General features: G+C 47.7%; 8 protein-coding genes across 8 annotated transcripts; 6 read left to right on the top strand and 2 right to left on the bottom strand.

The window, feature by feature from the left end:
* Positions 1-866: 866 nt before the first annotated feature.
* TrAtP1_002621 (uncharacterized protein) lies at positions 867-2,084 on the top strand (the record flags this gene model as incomplete). Its single annotated transcript, XM_014085153.2, has 1 exon — positions 867-2,084. The coding sequence occupies one exon, from the start codon at positions 867-869 to the stop codon at positions 2,082-2,084; it is 1,218 nt and encodes a 405-aa protein (XP_013940628.2).
* Positions 2,085-2,573: 489 nt separating this feature from the next.
* TrAtP1_002620 (uncharacterized protein) lies at positions 2,574-2,882 on the top strand (the record flags this gene model as incomplete). The annotated part of the gene is made up of 1 exon (XM_066111540.1): positions 2,574-2,882. The coding sequence occupies one exon, from the start codon at positions 2,574-2,576 to the stop codon at positions 2,880-2,882; it is 309 nt and encodes a 102-aa protein (XP_065967616.1).
* An 88-nt stretch (positions 2,883-2,970) lies between these two features.
* On the bottom strand, positions 2,971-3,617 carry TrAtP1_002619 (uncharacterized protein). The gene is made up of 2 exons (XM_014085266.2): positions 3,437-3,617; positions 2,971-3,391 (listed from the first exon to the last, which is right to left on the bottom strand). Exons 1-2 carry the CDS (start codon positions 3,546-3,548, stop codon positions 3,060-3,062), a joined length of 444 nt encoding a protein of 147 aa, XP_013940741.2. The 5' UTR covers positions 3,549-3,617; the 3' UTR covers positions 2,971-3,059.
* Positions 3,618-6,030: 2,413 nt separating this feature from the next.
* On the top strand, positions 6,031-7,409 carry TrAtP1_002618 (uncharacterized protein). Its single transcript, XM_014085094.2, has 5 exons — positions 6,031-6,149; positions 6,209-6,694; positions 6,748-6,934; positions 6,989-7,161; positions 7,230-7,409. Exons 1-5 carry the CDS (start codon positions 6,105-6,107, stop codon positions 7,308-7,310), a joined length of 972 nt encoding a protein of 323 aa, XP_013940569.2. The 5' UTR covers positions 6,031-6,104; the 3' UTR covers positions 7,311-7,409.
* A 2,942-nt stretch (positions 7,410-10,351) lies between these two features.
* On the top strand, positions 10,352-13,548 carry TrAtP1_002617 (uncharacterized protein). The gene is made up of 2 exons (XM_066111539.1): positions 10,352-10,442; positions 10,497-13,548. Exons 1-2 carry the CDS (start codon positions 10,388-10,390, stop codon positions 11,399-11,401), a joined length of 960 nt encoding a protein of 319 aa, XP_065967615.1. The 5' UTR covers positions 10,352-10,387; the 3' UTR covers positions 11,402-13,548.
* Positions 11,524-13,653, bottom strand: TrAtP1_002616 (uncharacterized protein; the record flags this gene model as incomplete). The annotated part of the gene is made up of 1 exon (XM_014085269.2): positions 11,524-13,653. One exon carries the CDS (start codon positions 13,651-13,653, stop codon positions 11,524-11,526), a length of 2,130 nt encoding a protein of 709 aa, XP_013940744.2.
* A 1,602-nt stretch (positions 13,654-15,255) lies between these two features.
* TrAtP1_002615 (uncharacterized protein) lies at positions 15,256-15,496 on the top strand (the record flags this gene model as incomplete). Its single annotated transcript, XM_066111538.1, has 2 exons — positions 15,256-15,353; positions 15,409-15,496. 2 exons carry the CDS (start codon positions 15,256-15,258, stop codon positions 15,494-15,496), a joined length of 186 nt encoding a protein of 61 aa, XP_065967614.1.
* A 153-nt stretch (positions 15,497-15,649) lies between these two features.
* Positions 15,650-17,936, top strand: TrAtP1_002614 (uncharacterized protein). The gene is made up of 16 exons (XM_066111537.1): positions 15,650-15,752; positions 15,809-15,824; positions 15,882-15,916; positions 15,967-16,012; positions 16,071-16,155; positions 16,207-16,248; positions 16,522-16,630; positions 16,680-16,730; positions 16,784-16,813; positions 16,867-16,900; positions 17,041-17,102; positions 17,160-17,289; positions 17,347-17,449; positions 17,505-17,507; positions 17,559-17,654; positions 17,717-17,936. The coding sequence occupies exons 3-16, from the start codon at positions 15,896-15,898 to the stop codon at positions 17,823-17,825; spliced, it is 921 nt and encodes a 306-aa protein (XP_065967613.1). The 5' UTR covers positions 15,650-15,752; positions 15,809-15,824; positions 15,882-15,895; the 3' UTR covers positions 17,826-17,936.
* The last annotated feature ends 160 nt before the right edge of the window (positions 17,937-18,096 follow it).

Here is an 18,096-nt window from a genome sequence, read left to right as displayed (position 1 = left end):
ACCCCCCCCTCCAGCTCCTTGAAGGTAAGCCGGCCATGCCAATAAGCTCGTTTCTCTGCAAGGTTGTCTTCAACATAGCGGAAGAGACTCAGTTATAGGGCACTATAGTCATACCGAGGATCGTGAAAGAGGCAACCAACTGGGCGACAGCTTACGAGCCGACTCTTCGGCTAATCTCCGCAGATTGGCCAGTAATGAAAACGAAGCTGGCACGTCTATTGCGCCCCGATTGCGAAGTAGACAGCAAAAGGAGGCATGTCAGTCTCCGCTTTGGTACGTGTTTAGGCCCAACGAGGAGCTAGCTGCCGGTACCCCAGAGCAACAAATCTCCATGTTCACGAGGCTCTCCGCAGGCTAGTTCACCCCGCAAGATGGGTAGGATCCAACTCACGAGGAGCAAACTTCTAAAACAAGCTTCTAGGAAGACTGTCTATTCTAGCTCTGTGCCAAGTGCGGGGTGCATATCGGCCCGTAAGCCATTGGAAATCCCCTCGACGTTTACAATATTATGCACATGTGCTCCTGATTCATCGTACCTAGGCAACTAGGATACGGCGAACTCCACGCGCAACTAGCCCCACGACATGAGATCCGGCACTGTCTAGCTGAAATAGGATGCAGTATACCGGTCTCCACTAGAGTCAGGGCCTCAGTACTACAAGCTGTGTAACACTCTGGACTGCTCAGATGAATGGTTGACAATAATGAAGTAAAGAACTATAAAGCTCCTGTAACATGTATACCATTGGCATCGGCCCTGACTTTTCCATCAAGTCTAACATGAATAATCTTGAAAAAGAGAATTGAGTAGAGTCAACCATCTTCGTTCTTCCGAATCGGCGTAAAGCTGGCTTTAGTGCTACAAGATGTTCTTACGCTTCTTATACTTGCTGGTATTTATCGGTAGTGCACTTGGACAGCAAATTTACATCCACACCCACGGTCCATCAACTCGGCCTTTCTGTCAACCAACCGCCACTAAAGCAGCACTTGAGAAAAATCCAACTTATAAATATGCACAATTCAAGTACACCAACACCGAAACTGTCCGCACAGCATCTCCGGTGCCAACATTCACCTCTACACCTCGATATGCTCCACCGTATGCGGAAGTAAAGCACTTACTGCCAAACATATCAACAACATCATGGGGCAACTGGGACACCCGGTCAGCAAGACCTGCATCGTCTCACAACGACGGTCAATATGGACATTTGGCTTTTTCCAAGCTATGGGAAGCCGCGCCTGTACCCAACTTCACGTCACGCGGGCTCTATTCGACCACTGTTTCCCCTACTCCAGTGCCCACAGAAGAGCTTGTTCTTCCCCCGCCGTTACTATTTGGGCCAACAGATTGCTACTCAGTCCCGCAGGATTTTGTCTTTGGGGTTGCTGGTTCCGCAGCTCAGATCGAGGGAGCCATTGCGGACGAGGGCAGGGCGCCGGCGATACCTGAGACGTTTGCAAATCTTCCGCCAGAGACGGCTGCCAAGCTGGGTATCCGGGATTTGTCGCCAAACTACATTACTGATGAAAACTACTATCTCTATCGCCAAGATATAGAGCGGCTTGCGAGCATCGGGATCCGATACTATTCTTTTAGTATTGCCTGGTCTCGCATATTGCCTTTTGCCTTCTCTGGAACCCCCGTCAACTCGCAAGCGCTGGCGCATTATGATGACTTGATCAATTTCGCCATTTCCAAGGGCATCAGCCCCGTTGTTACGCTTCATCACTTCGACACTCCATTGCAATTCTTCGGAGATAACCAGACAGAGATATTGGCCAATGCCGGCATTCGCTGTTATCTTGGGACAAGCAATCTCGGCTTTCAGCATGACTTGTTTGAGGATGCCTTTGTAAATTACGGCAAAATCGTCATGAGCCATTTCGCCGATCGTGTGCCCTTCTGGTTTACTTTCAACGAACCTCAAGTCGGAACCGTCAATGGGGTCAGTGTCGATCATGTTATCAAGTCGCATGCCAAACTCTATCACTTTTACAAGGACGAATTGCGCGGCACCGGCAAAATTTCCATGAAAATGGAGATTCCCCCCTGGCGTCCCTCTCAATCCCTTGAATGAATCTCATGTGGCCGCAGCTGAACACTTCAATGATCTACAACTGGGTCCATTCTTGTACCCTCTTGCCCTTGGTCGCGATTATCCGTCTGCGTACAAGATGACGGTTCAGGATTATGTGCCACTAAGTGAAGGCGATTTGTGCAATCTCAAAGGAACTTTGGGTAAGTTACAGCTATTCTGCTACAAAATAACTTTCTCGTACGCCGATAGATGGTATGGAGATATGTTACTAATCTAGACCAACCAGACTTCATCGGCATGGATGTGTATACGGCGCCAATCGTCTTTCCTGTTGTATATGATATCGCTGCGTGTGCCGCTAATAATAAGACAAGCAACTCTTTTTACCCCAGTTGCGTTGGCATTAGCGAGACCACTGAAAACGGTTGGCTGATTGGGCAGCCCAGCGAGAGTATCCAGATGTACAGCACTCCAACTTACCTGCGCACTCAGCTATCATATCTTTGGAATACTTTCCGTACTCCTGTGATGGTGACCGAATTTGGTCATCCAACAAATGGCACAGCGAACCCGCCAGAGCTCAACGCCATCCAGTACGATACTGTGCGTTCCGAATATTACGTTGCGTTCCTGGGAGAGATTCTCAAGGCGATCTGGGAAGACCATATACATGTTCTGGGAGCATTCATGTGGAGTTTTGTAGACAATTGGGAGTGGGGGAGCTTTGACTCACAGTTTGGGCTACAATACGTTAATCGCACAACGCAGGAAAGAACGTTTAAACGCAGCTTCTTTGACGTTGTTGACTACATAGAGACACGAAGAGCTAGATCTTAAACGCAAATAAGACAGAATTCTCGGGCAGAGATAGAGAAGACAGCTTTATTATAAGATGCAAAGCACTTCATATACTATACATTGGTTTCATTATAAACTTCATAAAAGGTACAAGAGCCAGATAGATGCATGTAACTATTTGAAGATCTAGTTAAGTTTTATAACGAACTCTTATAGCTATACCTCTGCGATAACCTCAATCTCTACATGGAGATCTGGAAATGGCAGGCTCTCGATACCAATCATCGTAAATAATGGTTGATGATTGGGGCACCACTTCTTGATATTCTGGACCATGATATCGCGAGCTTGGTCCTGCATCTTGGACAGGCCAACATGGTATGTTCGCAGTTTGACGACATAGTCCCAGCCCGTTGCTCCATCTCCTTTGGACAATTTGCCAGCTTGTCGAAGAGAGTGAAGAATCACATCGTTCATATTGGAAAATGCCTGTGCAATCTCTTCTTCAATAGTTGCGGGAACGTTTCCCGTTGAAGGATCTTTGCCGGCTATAACGGTTAGCCACAAAGCCAAATTAGCATTGATAAACTTACTTTGGCCGGTAACTTCCAAACGGCTTCCCAAAAGGCAAGCGTCGCTAAATCCATACTTTTCTCTCCAAGATTCACTATACCCAGGAAGGGAGTAGTAAGTTAAGGAAGACATTGTGATATTATAATGATGATCTGATATAGCTTGGTTTATCTTAAAGGCTTGAAACTGTGTTGCTGGTTCGAAGATATGGGCGATTCAATGGGACAGGCGTTCTTTTAAGATAAAAAGAGTACCCCAGACTCGATCTTAGCCTCGGGCTATCGGTGAATGTCCGAACCGTCCGTCTCTTATTCATCATTACTTCATCCATGGTCCACATGGCAGTGGGCTCATTTGAGCAATTAAACATGTCACTCATGTCACAAGCATCTGATTACTGAAACATGGCCCAGATTTTTACATTATAGGGGCTATAAATTGCTGATTTCTCCGAAGTGTCCCTTGGCAGTCAGCTTAAGCTATCCCTTTTGTGCCGCAGCTCGAACTGTCGAAACGCTGGTATCTAGCTGCTGCCATTAGATCACTCTCTGCAACGTCGTTGGGCCTATGTTCTCCGTAGCAAAGCACTGAAGTTTTCTTACTGACGGATGGATGATACATTACGTGGTCAAAAGGCGCGACGAGATGTCAGTAAAGCGCTCATATCCAATATGACTATATCCAGTTCGTTATAGACTTATAAGTATAAGTATGAGAGAGCTGAGCAACAGTCAACTGTGGCAATATTGATGATACTACCCGTTGAATTGCATCATATACAATAAAGAGCCTTATTACACGTAAAGCTAGCCAAAGAGTATGTCGCGAAGTCTCAATACATATGAACTATCCTACGGCACGAGTCTTCGGTCACCCACTTTTGGCCACCTGGTAGCTAGTCCCCCATTACACAAGATGCAGAGGCAAGAATTAAGAAGCTGGAATTGCCGTTCATTGTCTGAAATCTCTAAAACAGCGGGATACCACTGAACAAGCGATAGGCAGATTATCAGTTTCGGTCTGATACCAGCTTCACTACCATGGTAACGTCTCGCCATTGTAATTAATGAATCTGCCGTTGGTAGTTGCCTTGGAAGCCTTTTCGATCTAAACAGTTCAAATAATCAGCAGAACACTCTTACCGGCTTCGATCAGAGTAGTTGATAAATATGATACATACTTGGTCAATGATCTGTGAAGCGCTTTCGTTCACTGACATCGTAGCTTGTTCGAGCCCAACTAACTTTGCTCCGCGATTTCCCATATCTGTTTGCACGAATCTATGGAGGAGAATATCTGTCAAAAGTGGCAACGGCTTCGAGATGAAAGGAACTTACCCCGGACTAATTGGAAACGCAGTTATATCGTCAAATTCTGCATTTATCTTTTCAATCAAATAATTCCCGGCAACTTTCGACATTCCGTACGCGGCGGTAAGAGACGGGTCATGTGGAATATCTTGTATGCTGGCTAACATGGTAGACATATATGCTATCTTGGGCTGCTGGGCTGCTTGCAGAAGTGGCAAAACGGCTTTGAACAGTCGTAAAAGACCAAGAGCATTGACTTCGAAATGGATGAGTGCCTCATTATCGGGCAACTTGTCGACTGGACTCCAGGTATTGCAAATGCCAGCGTTGGCTATGACTATATCAAGAGATGGGACGCCGTATCTATCTTGCAGATGGAAGATGTCGTCTGCGGCGCTGGAAGGAAGATCTAGATTAAAAGGAACCAGTATCAAGCGAGATCCTTCGGCTTGGTTAAGGGAATGCAGTTTAGATTTGTTGGCTTCGTTGATCTCTCGAACGGTTGCAATGACAATTGTGCTAGGCCTGGCCAAGTAGAGAGACACAAGAGCTGCTCCGATGCCTACTTGTGATGAGCCAACTTTCTGCTGTCTGCTTCCAGAAAGGTACAAGAACACTCACCCCTATTTGCACCTGTGATAAGAACGGTAGTTGGCGCCATGATCTGTTCTTAGACAATGCTCATTGATGGGAAAAATGACTCCATTCGGCACTGGATACATATACTCTCGGTCTCTTTCATGAGAGCTCGTAATTACGAGGCCGGGTCCCCCTGGATTTTGATCAGAATGGGTACTCCCTCCATTCGGTGCTTCGGTCAAGATATCTACGGGCCGCACTAAGCCCCGTGTCTGCTAGGATGTGGTATTTCAAGCTCACTATACTTCATGCTGCTGATGCTGACTCAGCGGGGACTTGGTAAACATTGATAGCCGAGAGAATTTGCAAAAACGAATGTTCTGCAAATAGTACGTTGTTCGTGTTACTTATTCGCTCATGACCCGCTACGGAGACCACAAGAACCTGCAATTCTTGTGTTTGAAGCAATCTGAGCTCCGCATTTCGGAGGAACCCATGGTATGTTTGTTGTCAGTAAGCGCCGGTGGAAGCAGGCCTAGGTTGTGAAATCGATTCTTTTCACTTTCCAATTCAGTAAAACCTTGTAGATCGTCGAGTCAGAAATCGCATGATGGGTATGCAATGCAACATGATGATTTTCATCGAGCATCCAGGGATGTAGAGCCAATGGATATATAAAACACTCCCCTCGAGCAACATGTTCAGTCGTAGAACTCAAGCACGATAAAAGTTCAATCGCAGTTGTAGAAACATCGTTTTCAGCTTTCCGTTCGAAGCAAAAGTATATACCGCTACTGCTATGGCACCCGTTACAGTCGCGGTCGTGGGAGCAACTGGTTCTCAGGTTGGTCTTGATAGCTTGTCTCTACATCAAATGTTGCACAGCTACTCACATTTTAACAGGGTGGAGCTGTTGTGGCGGAGCTCTTGAAGTATCCTGAGAGATATCGAGTACGGGGCCTCACTCGAGATGTCAACAAACCTGCTGCTCAACTCCTTTCCGCAAAGGGCGTTGAAGTCGTATCTGCTGATCTCAGTGCTGGCAGCAACGCCTTGATCGGCGCATTCGCTGGAGCCAGCGTCATTTTTGGACTGACTGATTTCTGGGCATCGTGTTCATCTGCAATCGAAGTCCAGCAAGGCAGAAACCTTGTCGATGCGGCGGCGGCCACGGCTACTTTGACGCACTTTGTTTGGAGTGCTCTCCCAGATCCAGTTGCTCTTTCCCACGGGAAGTATCTACATGTTCATCACTGGAAGGGTAAAAGCGATGTGACTGAATACATTAACGCGACTTATCCTGCACTTTGGGAAAAGACCACGACAGTACTCTTTCCAAACTATTTTGAGAACTGCCTGACCAATCCGGCCTCGTATTTGCCTAAGAATGTATGCAATTCTGAAGTCCGTTTGATACGCACGCGAGTACTAACGTCTGGCAGGTATCGGGCACTTACTTCCATTCGTTTCTGCACAGCCCGACCACTGTCCTGCCTAACGTTTCGATCGCTGATACGGGCAAACTTGTACGCGCTGTAATTGAAGACGGACAACAATACTTTACCAAGACGATTGCATTCTATGCACAGAGCTTGTCGGAGGCAGAGAAGGTCAAGGTGCTAGGAGAAGGTATTATTCCGTGTTTATTGCCTTTACGCCTTCTCCTCCGCTAATGACTCCAAGTTTTGAACGTCCCAACAAAATACACTCAAATCAGCCCGGAAGAATTCCAACAGGGACTTATTGAAACCGTTCCAATGACTGAAGAAGATGCTTTGGACTTTACTGAGCAGCTTCTGATCTTTGAGACATTCGGAAATGTGTATGCTCGAGACGAGTTTATTCAAGCCGCAGATGTAAGTATCATGCTACAGGTTATCACGGGCAAATTTGGGGTCAAAAACATATGCTGATTCGAATCAAGATACCTGGTCTTTCATTGACCACTTGGAAAGAGTTTATTCAAGGCCATGACTTGCTTGGCAAGATGAACCATCCAAATTAGTTATGGGATAGCTGCAGGTTATACAATCAAGAGGCCGGCTATCATACCTCCATTATATAGAGCAGAACAATTAGCCTAGCTACAAATCTGAACTCAATTTCTTAAACTATATTTCATGCAAGTTTCTACTAGTTACAATATTGAAAGATGCATTAGTGATTGAACCAATGGCAAGCAGCTGTAGATGTGTTATGAGCTGTATTGATTAGATTACAGACCGAAATAAAGCAAAATTCATGCTTCTGTTTGATGTCTATTACACTAATAAAATTGAAACGGTATAGCACAGAAATAAATTTAACTTGCGCGTAATGTGCGACTAACTCGAGCAGCTTCAAGTTGGTAACAGTGTCCCCAGGGCACCACATAATTCTACCCCAAAATAAACCAGTCTGTCTTGCTGGATTCACAGCCCAGTGTCCACAACTTCTTGGCAAGCAGAATTAAACAGCTCAACCAACGTCGCCGAACCGCAACACCGGTGGTAGTTTGTCCCGGTTTTGCTATCCCCCCCTGCAGGGCCGGCAATGATTTGATCCCGAAACTACCAGCCCTAGCCGCAACACCGGTGGCAGTTGGACCCGAATAGCTGCCCCTGGTTGCTGGTGGGGCCGAAGTCAGGTATGCAAACTACCGTATTAGGCAGTCCCAGCATACCTGGTGGAGTAACCCCATATGTGAGCCATCCACGGATGTGTCATAATATTTCGGCAGCGTTTTTAGGTCGATCAAGAACCCTTCACAGGAGAGACCCTCTGGTAAGTTCTAGACACTAGTAATACGTCATACCAGACCCTCTATTCTATTGTCCGGTCCCTGTTGATTAGATAAAAAGTACCGAATACCAGTCCATCTTATTTTGGTGCTGTTATGGGACCACCTGCTTGTGATGAATGAGCATAACCAAGGACCAGATCATAGCAAATAGAACAAAACATTGCTGCTAGAATGTCAGTAGTATGAAGTATTGTACAATTCAAGTAGAATTTGCTTGTACTTTTACCACTGTGACAATAAAGAATCTGCTATGCTTCTTCGTGTCTCACTAGCGTCTGTTTGAACCCTTGCCGTCTTCGCAGAATAATATCCCAACGGAGCTTTCCAAAATGCCGAGGTCTTGGGTGCGACGGTTTGCATGCAACTACAATGTATAATGTCTACCGATACTGTTGGCGCATGCGTCATGTGGCCTCCGCGCGCAATCATCCTCCTAATATGGCCGACGCATTGGTCTTTGCCTAAGACCTTCATTGCAGACTGTCAGAAATAAGAGAGAGAATAAGAAGGCGTTATCACATATCACAAACCTTGTTGAATCACTTTAATCCTGTGGCATGTTGCATTTTGGGATAGTAATCCGGTGAGTTGGGCGTACGAAGCCCGCAAGATTATCTCCCTGTAACCTGCTCAGTATGCTTGCAAATACATCATTATTCTTACAAACAGCTTACAAAATAATTTAGAAGGCCAGAACATTCTACTTGAGAGATTATATGAGTAACAATACGTGTGAAATGATACAGCGATGTGGAACCTCATCATCGATCGACAGAGTCCCGTTGTGGCTAACTTGGCCTGAACTCGGAACGCCGAAAATGCCGTTATCCAGACACACAAGACTCCAGTGAGACATGAATTCCTCTCCGAGGAACTAAAGTATTAGGAACAGTCCGACATATTTGACGGAAATAATGCATTTTATCAGAGGAATGGTACAAGTGTTGTTGACGTCCACTTCCGACGTAGCAAGTCATGTCCAATATCGGATTGCCTGGCGATGGCGTCCCAATCGGCACCAAATCTAATCAAGGCAACCAAGAGAGGCCTGTTATATGGAACGCCTGACCGTCTATTTCCGTCCACCAGCTACCAAGCCAGTAGTCCCATGCCTAGGGGGATGATGCAGCTTCATTTGGGTCGGTATGGAGGCTTTTTCGTGCTCTGACCGAACTTGGCGCTGGTAAGAAGTTGAAACAGTCATTCAGTCGACAATTTGCTGCTGTATCGAGATGCGGCGCGCTGATATAGTTGGACATTAGTCACGCGTAGCAGGAAGGGTTGTGTCGTAAAGACGGTTATGGATTAAATGTAAATAGCAAACAAAGCAGGGCGTTAGTCATGGAACACAAATTGGGGATTGTGTATTATAGACGGAGTATTTTGCCGAAAATATAGTTCAGAAACTGAAATACTCAAAAGAACATCTTCTTGGCCATATGCGACGCGTGAAATCAGCGGCTATGTCACCGTGGCGTGAATTGCCCCAGCTCACGGCAAACTTTGAATGTATCAGGCACATTCTGCGGCCCCTTTCACCTATTCTTTCATAGATTAATGTACGTGAGCATTTGCTAAGGGAAAAATTCCCTTGCTAATTTGTTATTTCAACTCTCCCAGCGGCAATTCGCTTTAATAGCAAGCCTCTCGAAGACAAGTTCATTTTTCACAAGTAGATTCGCAACTCTGAGGCCTCCACTAATATATTCTGTACGGACAACCAAAGGATCTTTCTTGTTTGTAGCGATAATACAAAGATATCTCAAATACTCATGGGCATAGGATATTAAATTTTATTCATCTCTTTAGCAACCTAATGTGTGGTAATTTCAGGAATCTCTTCCTAGGCAAATGGCTTTCTCTACAGGGTAGGAGGCACGAGCGATGAGAGAAGCGGACTGCCGAATGGAGGATTCCCCCTTTGGTTTCGGAAAGTGGAGCATCTTCAAGCTCCGAGTCCCAAATGGGGAAACAGATCGACAGATCCTAGACGTCAAGAGATCCGGATGTTGATGAGCTGTGCTACGAAGAAACAGGAGTTTCTATTGAGCAATTTCGCTAATGCTGGCAGAAGGAGTGTTGTACACCATGGAATCACATACCGCCTTGTATCCAGATGGATTGCCACTTCCGAAAATACCGGGTTGGTCAATTTTCAGTATGAGCCGGTCTTCTATAAAAGGTCATGATAACACGCAGCACAATCGAAACACCATCACCCAATAAACTTCACTTTTTTATATTTCCCTTATATGAGATACAATCGCATCAATCACCACCTCTGAACACACTCATCGACAATGGCTTCCAAAATCGATGTCCACCATCACGTCTACCCGCCTGTCTACTCTCAGGGTATACCTCCCGCTCATCTTTTCATAATACCAATACTAACTTGAATTGAATCAGCTCTACAAGAGGTCGGTGGTGATCCATCAGGCTGGTTTGTCCCCGATTGGACCGTCCAAGCCGACCTTGACCTAGCCAACGCCGTTGGCATTAAAAAGTCGATCCTATCCGTCACTGCACCCGGACCCTCATGCGTCGGAGATTCTTCCAAGGCCCTTTCTCTCGCTCAAGCCTGCAACGACTACGTGTCCCGCCTCCGCGATGAACGTCCCGAAAACTACGGCTTCTTCCTCGTCCTCCCTTCCCTCTTCGACACTGAAGCTTGTCTCAAGGAAATCGCACGCGGTATGGATGAACTGCACGCCGACGGTGTAGTCATCTATACGCGGTACGGCCCTGATAACACGTATCTTGGCCATGAAGCCTTTTTGCCCATCTGGAAGGAATTGAACAAGCGCAAAGCTGTTGTATTTGTTCATCCGACGCATGCGGTGGATAAGGCGTTGGTTAATAGCAAACTGCCCCAGCCCATGTTTGACTATCCCCATGAGACGGGCCGAACTGCCATTGATCTCATTATCTCGGGCAGGTTGATCAACAACTGTGCAGACTGCAAGATCATCCTATCACACGGTGGTGGTACCCTTCCATCTCTTATCGGTCGTGTATCCGGCCTGTTGCCGTTTACGCAGATAGGTAAAGAGTACACGCCAAGTGAGATTAGGTCTCAGGCTAGGAAGTTCTACTACGATACGGCGTTGTCTAGTGATGCGGCTACGTTGAAGGGATTATTTGAGGTGGCGGATCCGACTCATGTGTTGTTTGGAAGTGATTTTCCGAATGCGCCGAATGACTCCATCAAGTACTTTACCAATTTGTTAAAGGATGCGGGTAGAGCTGTTGATGTTGACGTGGAGGATATTTATTATAAAAACGCAATGAAGGTGTTTCCGGGGTTGAAGTAGTTGATTAGATAACCAAGGACGAGGATTGAACTTACATAGAGTAGCTACACTGAACGAGGGATGACTCTTACATACTCTGTTTGTACAGCTGGCGTTATGTTGGACTGTTTCTTTCTGACTAGTCAGGATAGGTACGGTAATGATGAGAGATCGTTCCATAAATCCACTGGCCCTCCCGTGATAGAATCCACCAGCCCTGAAGGAGATGATGAGAGCAACTGCGTCAAGGCGTCGTCACTAGGCTGCCTCAGCTGAGCAACTCTGCTTATAGTCCTGCCAACGGCCACCCTCATCATCTCCACCAATCCTCTCGCTCTCTCCACTGCCTCTCTGGCTTGCAACACTCTGTGCTCCGCCAATCTCTCTAGGTTCCTTACAGCCACATCCACCGCTCTCCGCGCCAACGTCGTAGATTGAGGCGTCGTCGTGTGAGTGCTCACATACCCCGCAAGACACAGCATGGCTAGCCACTGGAACCTCGTTGCGTGGGCGAGGACATTGAACGAGCCACTGTTTAGGTTGTCTGCCAGAGTTGCTGTGAGTGATACCGCGTGCCTAAGACACATGATGCTGAGTTCGGCGGAGATGGGGTGGTGACTGCTTTCGATGGTGGTAGCAGGAGGAGAGAGAGAGAAAGGGCGGAGGAGGAGGAGGCAAGCCATGTGGTAGGACATTTTGAGCAGTAAGGATTGGCGGTGGAGCCACATTGGAATATCGTCGTCTAAAGATGAGTCGAGATTATTGTTGTCGCTGGTGTTATTAGAAGTGTCCCTGGTAAAGCTTTTGAGGGCCGGGTGAATGGCTTTGAACCAGATCGATATTGCCTTTATTGATGTCTTTACGGATGATGCCCCATTGCTGTAAAAAATGTCTATAAAGCCATCAGGACCGCTAGGCTGATTGCAAATCTGATCCAGGTCGGTCGAAGACTGTCGAATGAGCTGAGAGAGTCTGTTCATCTGCTTAAAACTCTCCAAGTAAGACACTCCGTTATGATTCATGGCGTCGTAGGTAGTTTCAAAATGACCAAGCTCAACTTGATCGTCTTTTGTAGCTGGGATTAGAAACGGCAGGCCTGATTCCTTTGACATGACAGTGTCCAACATCTGCAAGACTAACCATGTTCTTTTTGCAGATATGTGACCTTTGGGCTGCTCTGCGCTGCAATTCCCACTTGGCAAATCAAGTAGGTATGCATCTCGGACTGCCAGTGATAGCATCTGATGGGCTTTGTAATGTGAATGCAAATTGCCAGCGTAGATGGCGGCATATATATATGCCTGAACGGTGAGTAAGTCTGGCCCGGTTGTTCTTCTGAGCAGTTCCATCTGAGAAATCTCAAAGAGATCATAGCCGGGTGGATCATACGCCAAAGTAGCTGCGTTGTAACTGGCGTCGTCAACAGACAGCGTCAACACCTGGTGAGTCCCCAACGCGAGGACGATCTCGATGAGCGGACATCGTTGACGAAATATGTTGGAGTTGACGGCCCATAGAGATGCGTAGTGCGTCCAGAGCCAGGATGCGTCTAGTATAGGTGCAACAATCTGGTAAGACTGGAGGAATGTGGATACCAGCAGCTCTTCTAGCTGCCTGTCCATGTTGACCCCAACGGCGTTTCCTGATAGAGGTGGGGGTAGACCTGGTATTGCGAGGAATGGCTGTGGGATATATGGACTGAGCTCGAGGAGGGACGTATCAAAGCCATGAGCGAGATTTGATTCGCGGAGTCTGGCCCCAAGAGCCTCCAGGAAGAACTTTGAAGATGTAGCCCTTGTGTATGTCAGACCTGATGAGCTCTGTTCAAGATGACGTGAGGCGGAATGGTCAACCTGTCGGGAGACATCATTGGTATCTGGTACTTTCGGCGACTGCTCTGACCTCTGCACAGGCCTTTCGTCAAAACACCGTTTCGCGCTGCTCTTGCAGGGCCGACATGGCCTCTCGTCACTGCACTTGATGCGAGCCTGTCGACACCGCACGCACGCTCGTAGAGCATGAGGAGATCGTCGGTGTGAGCGAGTGCCACGAGCGTTGCCGAGGTGAAAGGTTGAGAACATGATGTCACGGGATTTGCAACTACGAACTACGTAGAAGACGGCACTGTGCAGCGTTGAGAAGCGGAAGAGAGCGTTGATGGAGTTGCTGGATGGCTTAATGGAGAAGGAAGAATGCTGGACTCCACCTGGAAGCGTCGCCGTTCCGCATTCCGCGTTGCTGAGAAGTGGAGCACCGGCATCTCGATAACGCATGCAGCCACTCAACGCCGCAAACGATGGACACGGCAACGAAGTTGGGAGAGATGGCCTTGATCCCAGAGGAGAGGGTTGTTCTGTGCTATCAATATTGCCCTGACCTTCGTTGAAGCTGTGTCCAGTACAATGCTTTGGCCAGAGAAGAGACCACTGGTTGACTCTTGTTGTGATGGAACAGAATTCACGCCTCAGCACTCACGGACCCAGACACGTTCTTGTGCTGCAACCGGCTTGCAATACCTGTGGCCTCCTCTTGTTTTTCTGCTACCATTGAGCAGGTAATGACTCGGCAATACGCAGGAAACAGTTTCGACGAGTATGCTGCGCCCAGCGCAAAGCAAGTTGCTCCATCAAATACCCCGACGAGACCGAGCAAACGCCGAACCGTTACAGTTCACCGGGCTCAGGTACCTTCTCGTGTGACAAACGTGAAAAAAGAGCCACATGCAAACAGAACATGGCCATCTGGGGTAGGTCCCTTGCCAGCTTTTGCTTTTGCGCTAGTTGCTCCAAACTCGACGGCTCCCTTCTAGACTCTTAAAGCCAGGCCCGTCTCACTCCACAGTTGGGGTTTCGAGTGCCCTGGACCAGACCAAGGCTCCTTCTGGCAATCATGAGCGAGTATATTCTCGGCAGGGATTGGACGCTGAAAATTTGTGCAGAGGAGGAAACAAAGCAGCCGCCAATTGGACTTTTACGTTGATGCTCGCTGTGTCGATTCAAGCGTCTTTGCTCATCTTCACTTCAACCCACAAAGGGCGGGACATGAAAGCTAGGCTCGTGTAGGCAAGTATCGACAGAAGTTGCAAGCATCTTTGCCAACTTTTCGAGAACAATGCTTGGTTCCCAAGACTGAGGCTGGCTGGAATGTCGTTGGTTCAACATCCAGTGCCGCCCATAAACACAGAGGCCCTCATGCCTTTATATGACACCTGATTGCGACGTCGCATGGATAAATTTGCGCGGGCAACTAGACGCTGAATTCTCGGCCGGTTCGGCATGTAACAAAGAGCCAGGAGCTGCATCCATCGCGCGCCTACTGATGTCTCTTCTCTCCCACCGCACCGACTGCCGCATCGTCGTCGTGATTTACAACTCTGCGCCTTACTGTAGCACTATTGTGAATCATCATTGGCATTTCCCCCACAAAGGCAATACTGGCCGAGCCAAGTCCGGCGATCGGAGCTCGATGGACCAGTGACTCACGGCAAAAATGGAAAAATCGCTGGTGTGGGGTAGAGGGTACCAGCCCTGCTCCAGGCTTTTCCCGCCCTTTTGCCTCGTTGATTCGTTAATGAGCTGGGCCTGAGTGGCGTTGAATCGGCGCTGCGAGCGTCGAGAGCTAAGCAGATTCCGAGCTACGTCATTGGATCGGAGGCGCTGGCAATGACTCCCAAAAAGTTTGTAAATCTTAAATAACCAACAAACCCCCACCTGCAGATTCTGCGCCAACAGCCAATTGCGCCAACATCAGACGACCAGCACCATCATCTTGCTCGATCCCAATTGACTCGCCCAATTGATCCGAATCGACTCGTTAATCGAACCCATCACGAACCTTTTCGCCGCCCAGACGCCTAATCGCCCCAATCGCCCGCCATGTCCGTCACCGGCATCACCGCGTCGAATCCTTATTCGAACGTCAACGACCTGTTGAGCAATGTCCGCAACTTCAAGATCATCGAGTCGACTCTGAGGTATGGGAAGAGACAAAAGTCGAGAGTCAGAGGACATTAGGTGACCATTTTGCAGAGAAGGAGAGCAATTCGCCAATGCGTACTTTTCAAGAGAAAACAAGATCAAGATGTATGTTGAAGCTGGAATCCGGCCCTTGCTCTAGTCCTCGTCGCTAACGTCATCTTGTTCATAGCGCAACAATGCTGTATGATACCTATAGATCCTGGCTCTGCCGCTTCAATGGAAGAAAACTAACAGCCCCAATGATCGGACTTTGGTGTGGATTATATCGAGCTTACGAATCCCGCTGCCAGCCCGGTGAGTCTTGCTGGCTCACCTTTCTTGGACCTCAATTCAGTGCTAACCAACTGCAGCAATCCCGCGAGGACTGCGAAGCCATCTGCAAGCTCGGCCTCAAGGTGAGAATCCAGATACCGGCGTTCGACAAATTGACCCACTGCTAACGTCATAGTAGGCCAAGATTCTGACCCGTTCGTGATTTCCCATGCAACAACCCCAGTGGGCTAGTCTTCTAACAGACATTCTAGACACAAGATGCACCATGGAGGATGCCAAGCTTGCCGTATGTGCCTCCCCATCCCAGCTTTACTGCAATTGACTAAACCCTCAAAGTGTGACTGCGGCGTCGATGGCGTCGATGTTGTCATCGGAACAAGTCGTGAGCATAGCCCTCCCAATATGCGTATCTCGCCCATCGACTAACTTACAGAAAAAAGAATTCCTCCGGGAGCATTCCCTTGGTGGCAAGGACATGAAGGCCATCACCAAGCAGGCCCTCGAGGTCATTGAGTACATCAAGAGGTATGTGCTCCGCTCACTGATTGGTCAAACCAGAAGCTAACAATTGCTCAGCCGAGGCTGCGAAGTTCGATTCTCAAGTGAAGATTCTTTCCGGTGAGTGCCGTCTCTTACCTCTAGCTAAGCCGATCCCTTCACGACCGACCGCACTATTTCCTTGTCGAAAAGCCCTGGACTTTGGAGTCATGATGGACAAGAAATGGAGAACTCAGGGTCTCAAGCCCCTCATTGCCAAGTGGAACGAGCAAGGCCGAAAGAAGTGCTATACGACATGCTCCTCTCTATCAAAGGCTTGGCTCTTGTTGACTGTGTCAGCGGGGTTTCGAAGGATCGGTGTGGATGGCAGCTGTCTTGCTAACATTAAAAAAGATCCGATCTCGTCGATTTGCTCTCCATCTACCGCGCCGCCAGCAATGCTGGTGTCGGTCGAGTAGGTGTTGCCGACACCGTCGGTTGCGCTTCGCCCAGACAGGTTTACGTAGGTGATCGGAATCATCTTCGGTCTACCCGATGCTAATAATTCGCAGGACCTTGTGAGAACCCTTCGAGGCTGTGTCTCTACCGATATCGAGGTTCACGTATGTGCTGCTGGAAGCCATCTTTCGCTTGACATTGAGCTAACCTGACCCAGTTCCACGATGATACTGGCTGTGCTGTTGCGGTTTGTCATATCCTCAGAAACTCGCCTTGAGATGAGAAGCTGACCATTTTTAGAACTCATTTACTGCTCTCGAGGCTGGTGCTACACGTAAGCTCATCCTGCAACATGAATAACTTCACAATCACCCAGAACACAGCCGACATACACCTTTCAAATGGGTCATGATCCGACGGCATTGCCAACAGCTTCTGCAGGAGTGGGAATTTAGGCTGACTTTTGCGGTATAGACATTGACACATCCGTGCTCGGAATCGGCGAAAGAAACGGTATCTGCCCACTTGGAGCTCTTGTGAGTTACACCTTCACCCCGAGGAATCTGCTTGTGGTCTAACTTGATAAATTCCAGATGGCCAGAATGATGCCCACTAGCAGAGATTACATTCTTTCCAAGTACAAGGTTCACCAGCTCAAGGCTATCGAAGACTTTGTCGCCGAGACCGTCGAGATCAACGTGCCTTTCAACAACCCCATTACCGGTATGTCATTGCCACTTCTATAGTCCAGTACTGTCGTGTTGCTTACACAAATCACAGGATTCTGCGCCTTCACACACAAGGCTGGTATCCACGCCAAGGCCATCCTCAACTCCCCCTCTACCTATGAGATCCTTAAGCCAGAAGACTTTGGTCTATCAAGGCAAGTACCACCATTCTCAATCTCTTTTGCATATTCATGACTAACAGCTATACAGATAGTAAGTTATAACGCAGGTAAAGCTATAGCATTAAACTAACCAAGATTCAAGTGTGCACTTCACATCCAGACTTACTGGATGGAATGCCATCAAGAGCAGAGTTGACCAGCTTGGTCTCAAGATGACTGACGACCAGATCAAGGAAGTGTAAGTTTTGACCACTCATCTGAGACACTTCAATCACTAACGGTCCAACCTCACCCTTACAGTACGGGCAAGATCAAGCAGATGGCAGATCTCAAGGTCATGACCCTTGACGAGAGCGATGCCCTGATTAGATCCTTTCACCTTGAGTTACAACAAGCAGAAAATAATTAAAATGGATTAAATCGCACAAAAATGGGGAATTGGGAACAAAAGTATTGATACATCTTACGATACAAATGCATAGGCAAAAACAAATAAACTGTTGATGATAACATGCTCTAAGCAGAGAAAGTGAGAGACGATTTTTATTGCCATTCATCATTGTCAATCTGCTCCTGTCTCGCATCACTGGCGTCTTGGGGTAAATAGCCAGCATGGCAATTGATGACTTGTCCCGTCGGTGTAAACATGGCTGAGTATATACACTAAATACGCCCTATAC

This window comes from Trichoderma atroviride, chromosome 1 (genome assembly GCF_020647795.1).
Source record: "Trichoderma atroviride chromosome 1, complete sequence".
Classification (NCBI taxonomy): domain Eukaryota; kingdom Fungi; phylum Ascomycota; class Sordariomycetes; order Hypocreales; family Hypocreaceae; genus Trichoderma; species Trichoderma atroviride.
This window is presented reverse-complemented; position numbering and strand designations above follow the sequence as displayed.

What these genes read in the sequence shown, in the direction of transcription:
- TrAtP1_002617 (XM_066111539.1), top strand. Translation starts at nt 10,388, where the DNA reads ATGGCTTCCAAAATCGATGTCCACCATCACGTCTACCCGCCTGTCTAC. An exon ending in CCCGCCTGTCTACTCTCAGG is followed by an intron (nt 10,443 to 10,496) that starts GTATACCTCCCG and finishes GAATTGAATCAG; the next exon opens with CTCTACAAGAGGTCGGTGGT.
- TrAtP1_002614 (XM_066111537.1), top strand. Translation starts at nt 15,896, where the DNA reads ATGGAGGATGCCAAGCTTGCC. An exon ending in TGGAGGATGCCAAGCTTGCC is followed by an intron (nt 15,917 to 15,966) that starts GTATGTGCCTCC and finishes AAACCCTCAAAG; the next exon opens with TGTGACTGCGGCGTCGATGG. An exon ending in TGTTGTCATCGGAACAAGTC is followed by an intron (nt 16,013 to 16,070) that starts GTGAGCATAGCC and finishes TACAGAAAAAAG; the next exon opens with AATTCCTCCGGGAGCATTCC.
- TrAtP1_002619 (XM_014085266.2), bottom strand. Translation starts at nt 3,548, where the DNA reads ATGTCTTCCTTAACTTACTACTCCCTTCCTGGGTATAGTGAATCTTGG. An exon ending in TTTGGAAGTTACCGGCCAAA is followed by an intron (nt 3,392 to 3,436) that starts GTAAGTTTATCA and finishes TAACCGTTATAG; the next exon opens with CCGGCAAAGATCCTTCAACG.
- TrAtP1_002618 (XM_014085094.2), top strand. Translation starts at nt 6,105, where the DNA reads ATGGCACCCGTTACAGTCGCGGTCGTGGGAGCAACTGGTTCTCAG. An exon ending in TGGGAGCAACTGGTTCTCAG is followed by an intron (nt 6,150 to 6,208) that starts GTTGGTCTTGAT and finishes ACATTTTAACAG; the next exon opens with GGTGGAGCTGTTGTGGCGGA. An exon ending in GGTCAAGGTGCTAGGAGAAG is followed by an intron (nt 6,935 to 6,988) that starts GTATTATTCCGT and finishes AATGACTCCAAG; the next exon opens with TTTTGAACGTCCCAACAAAA.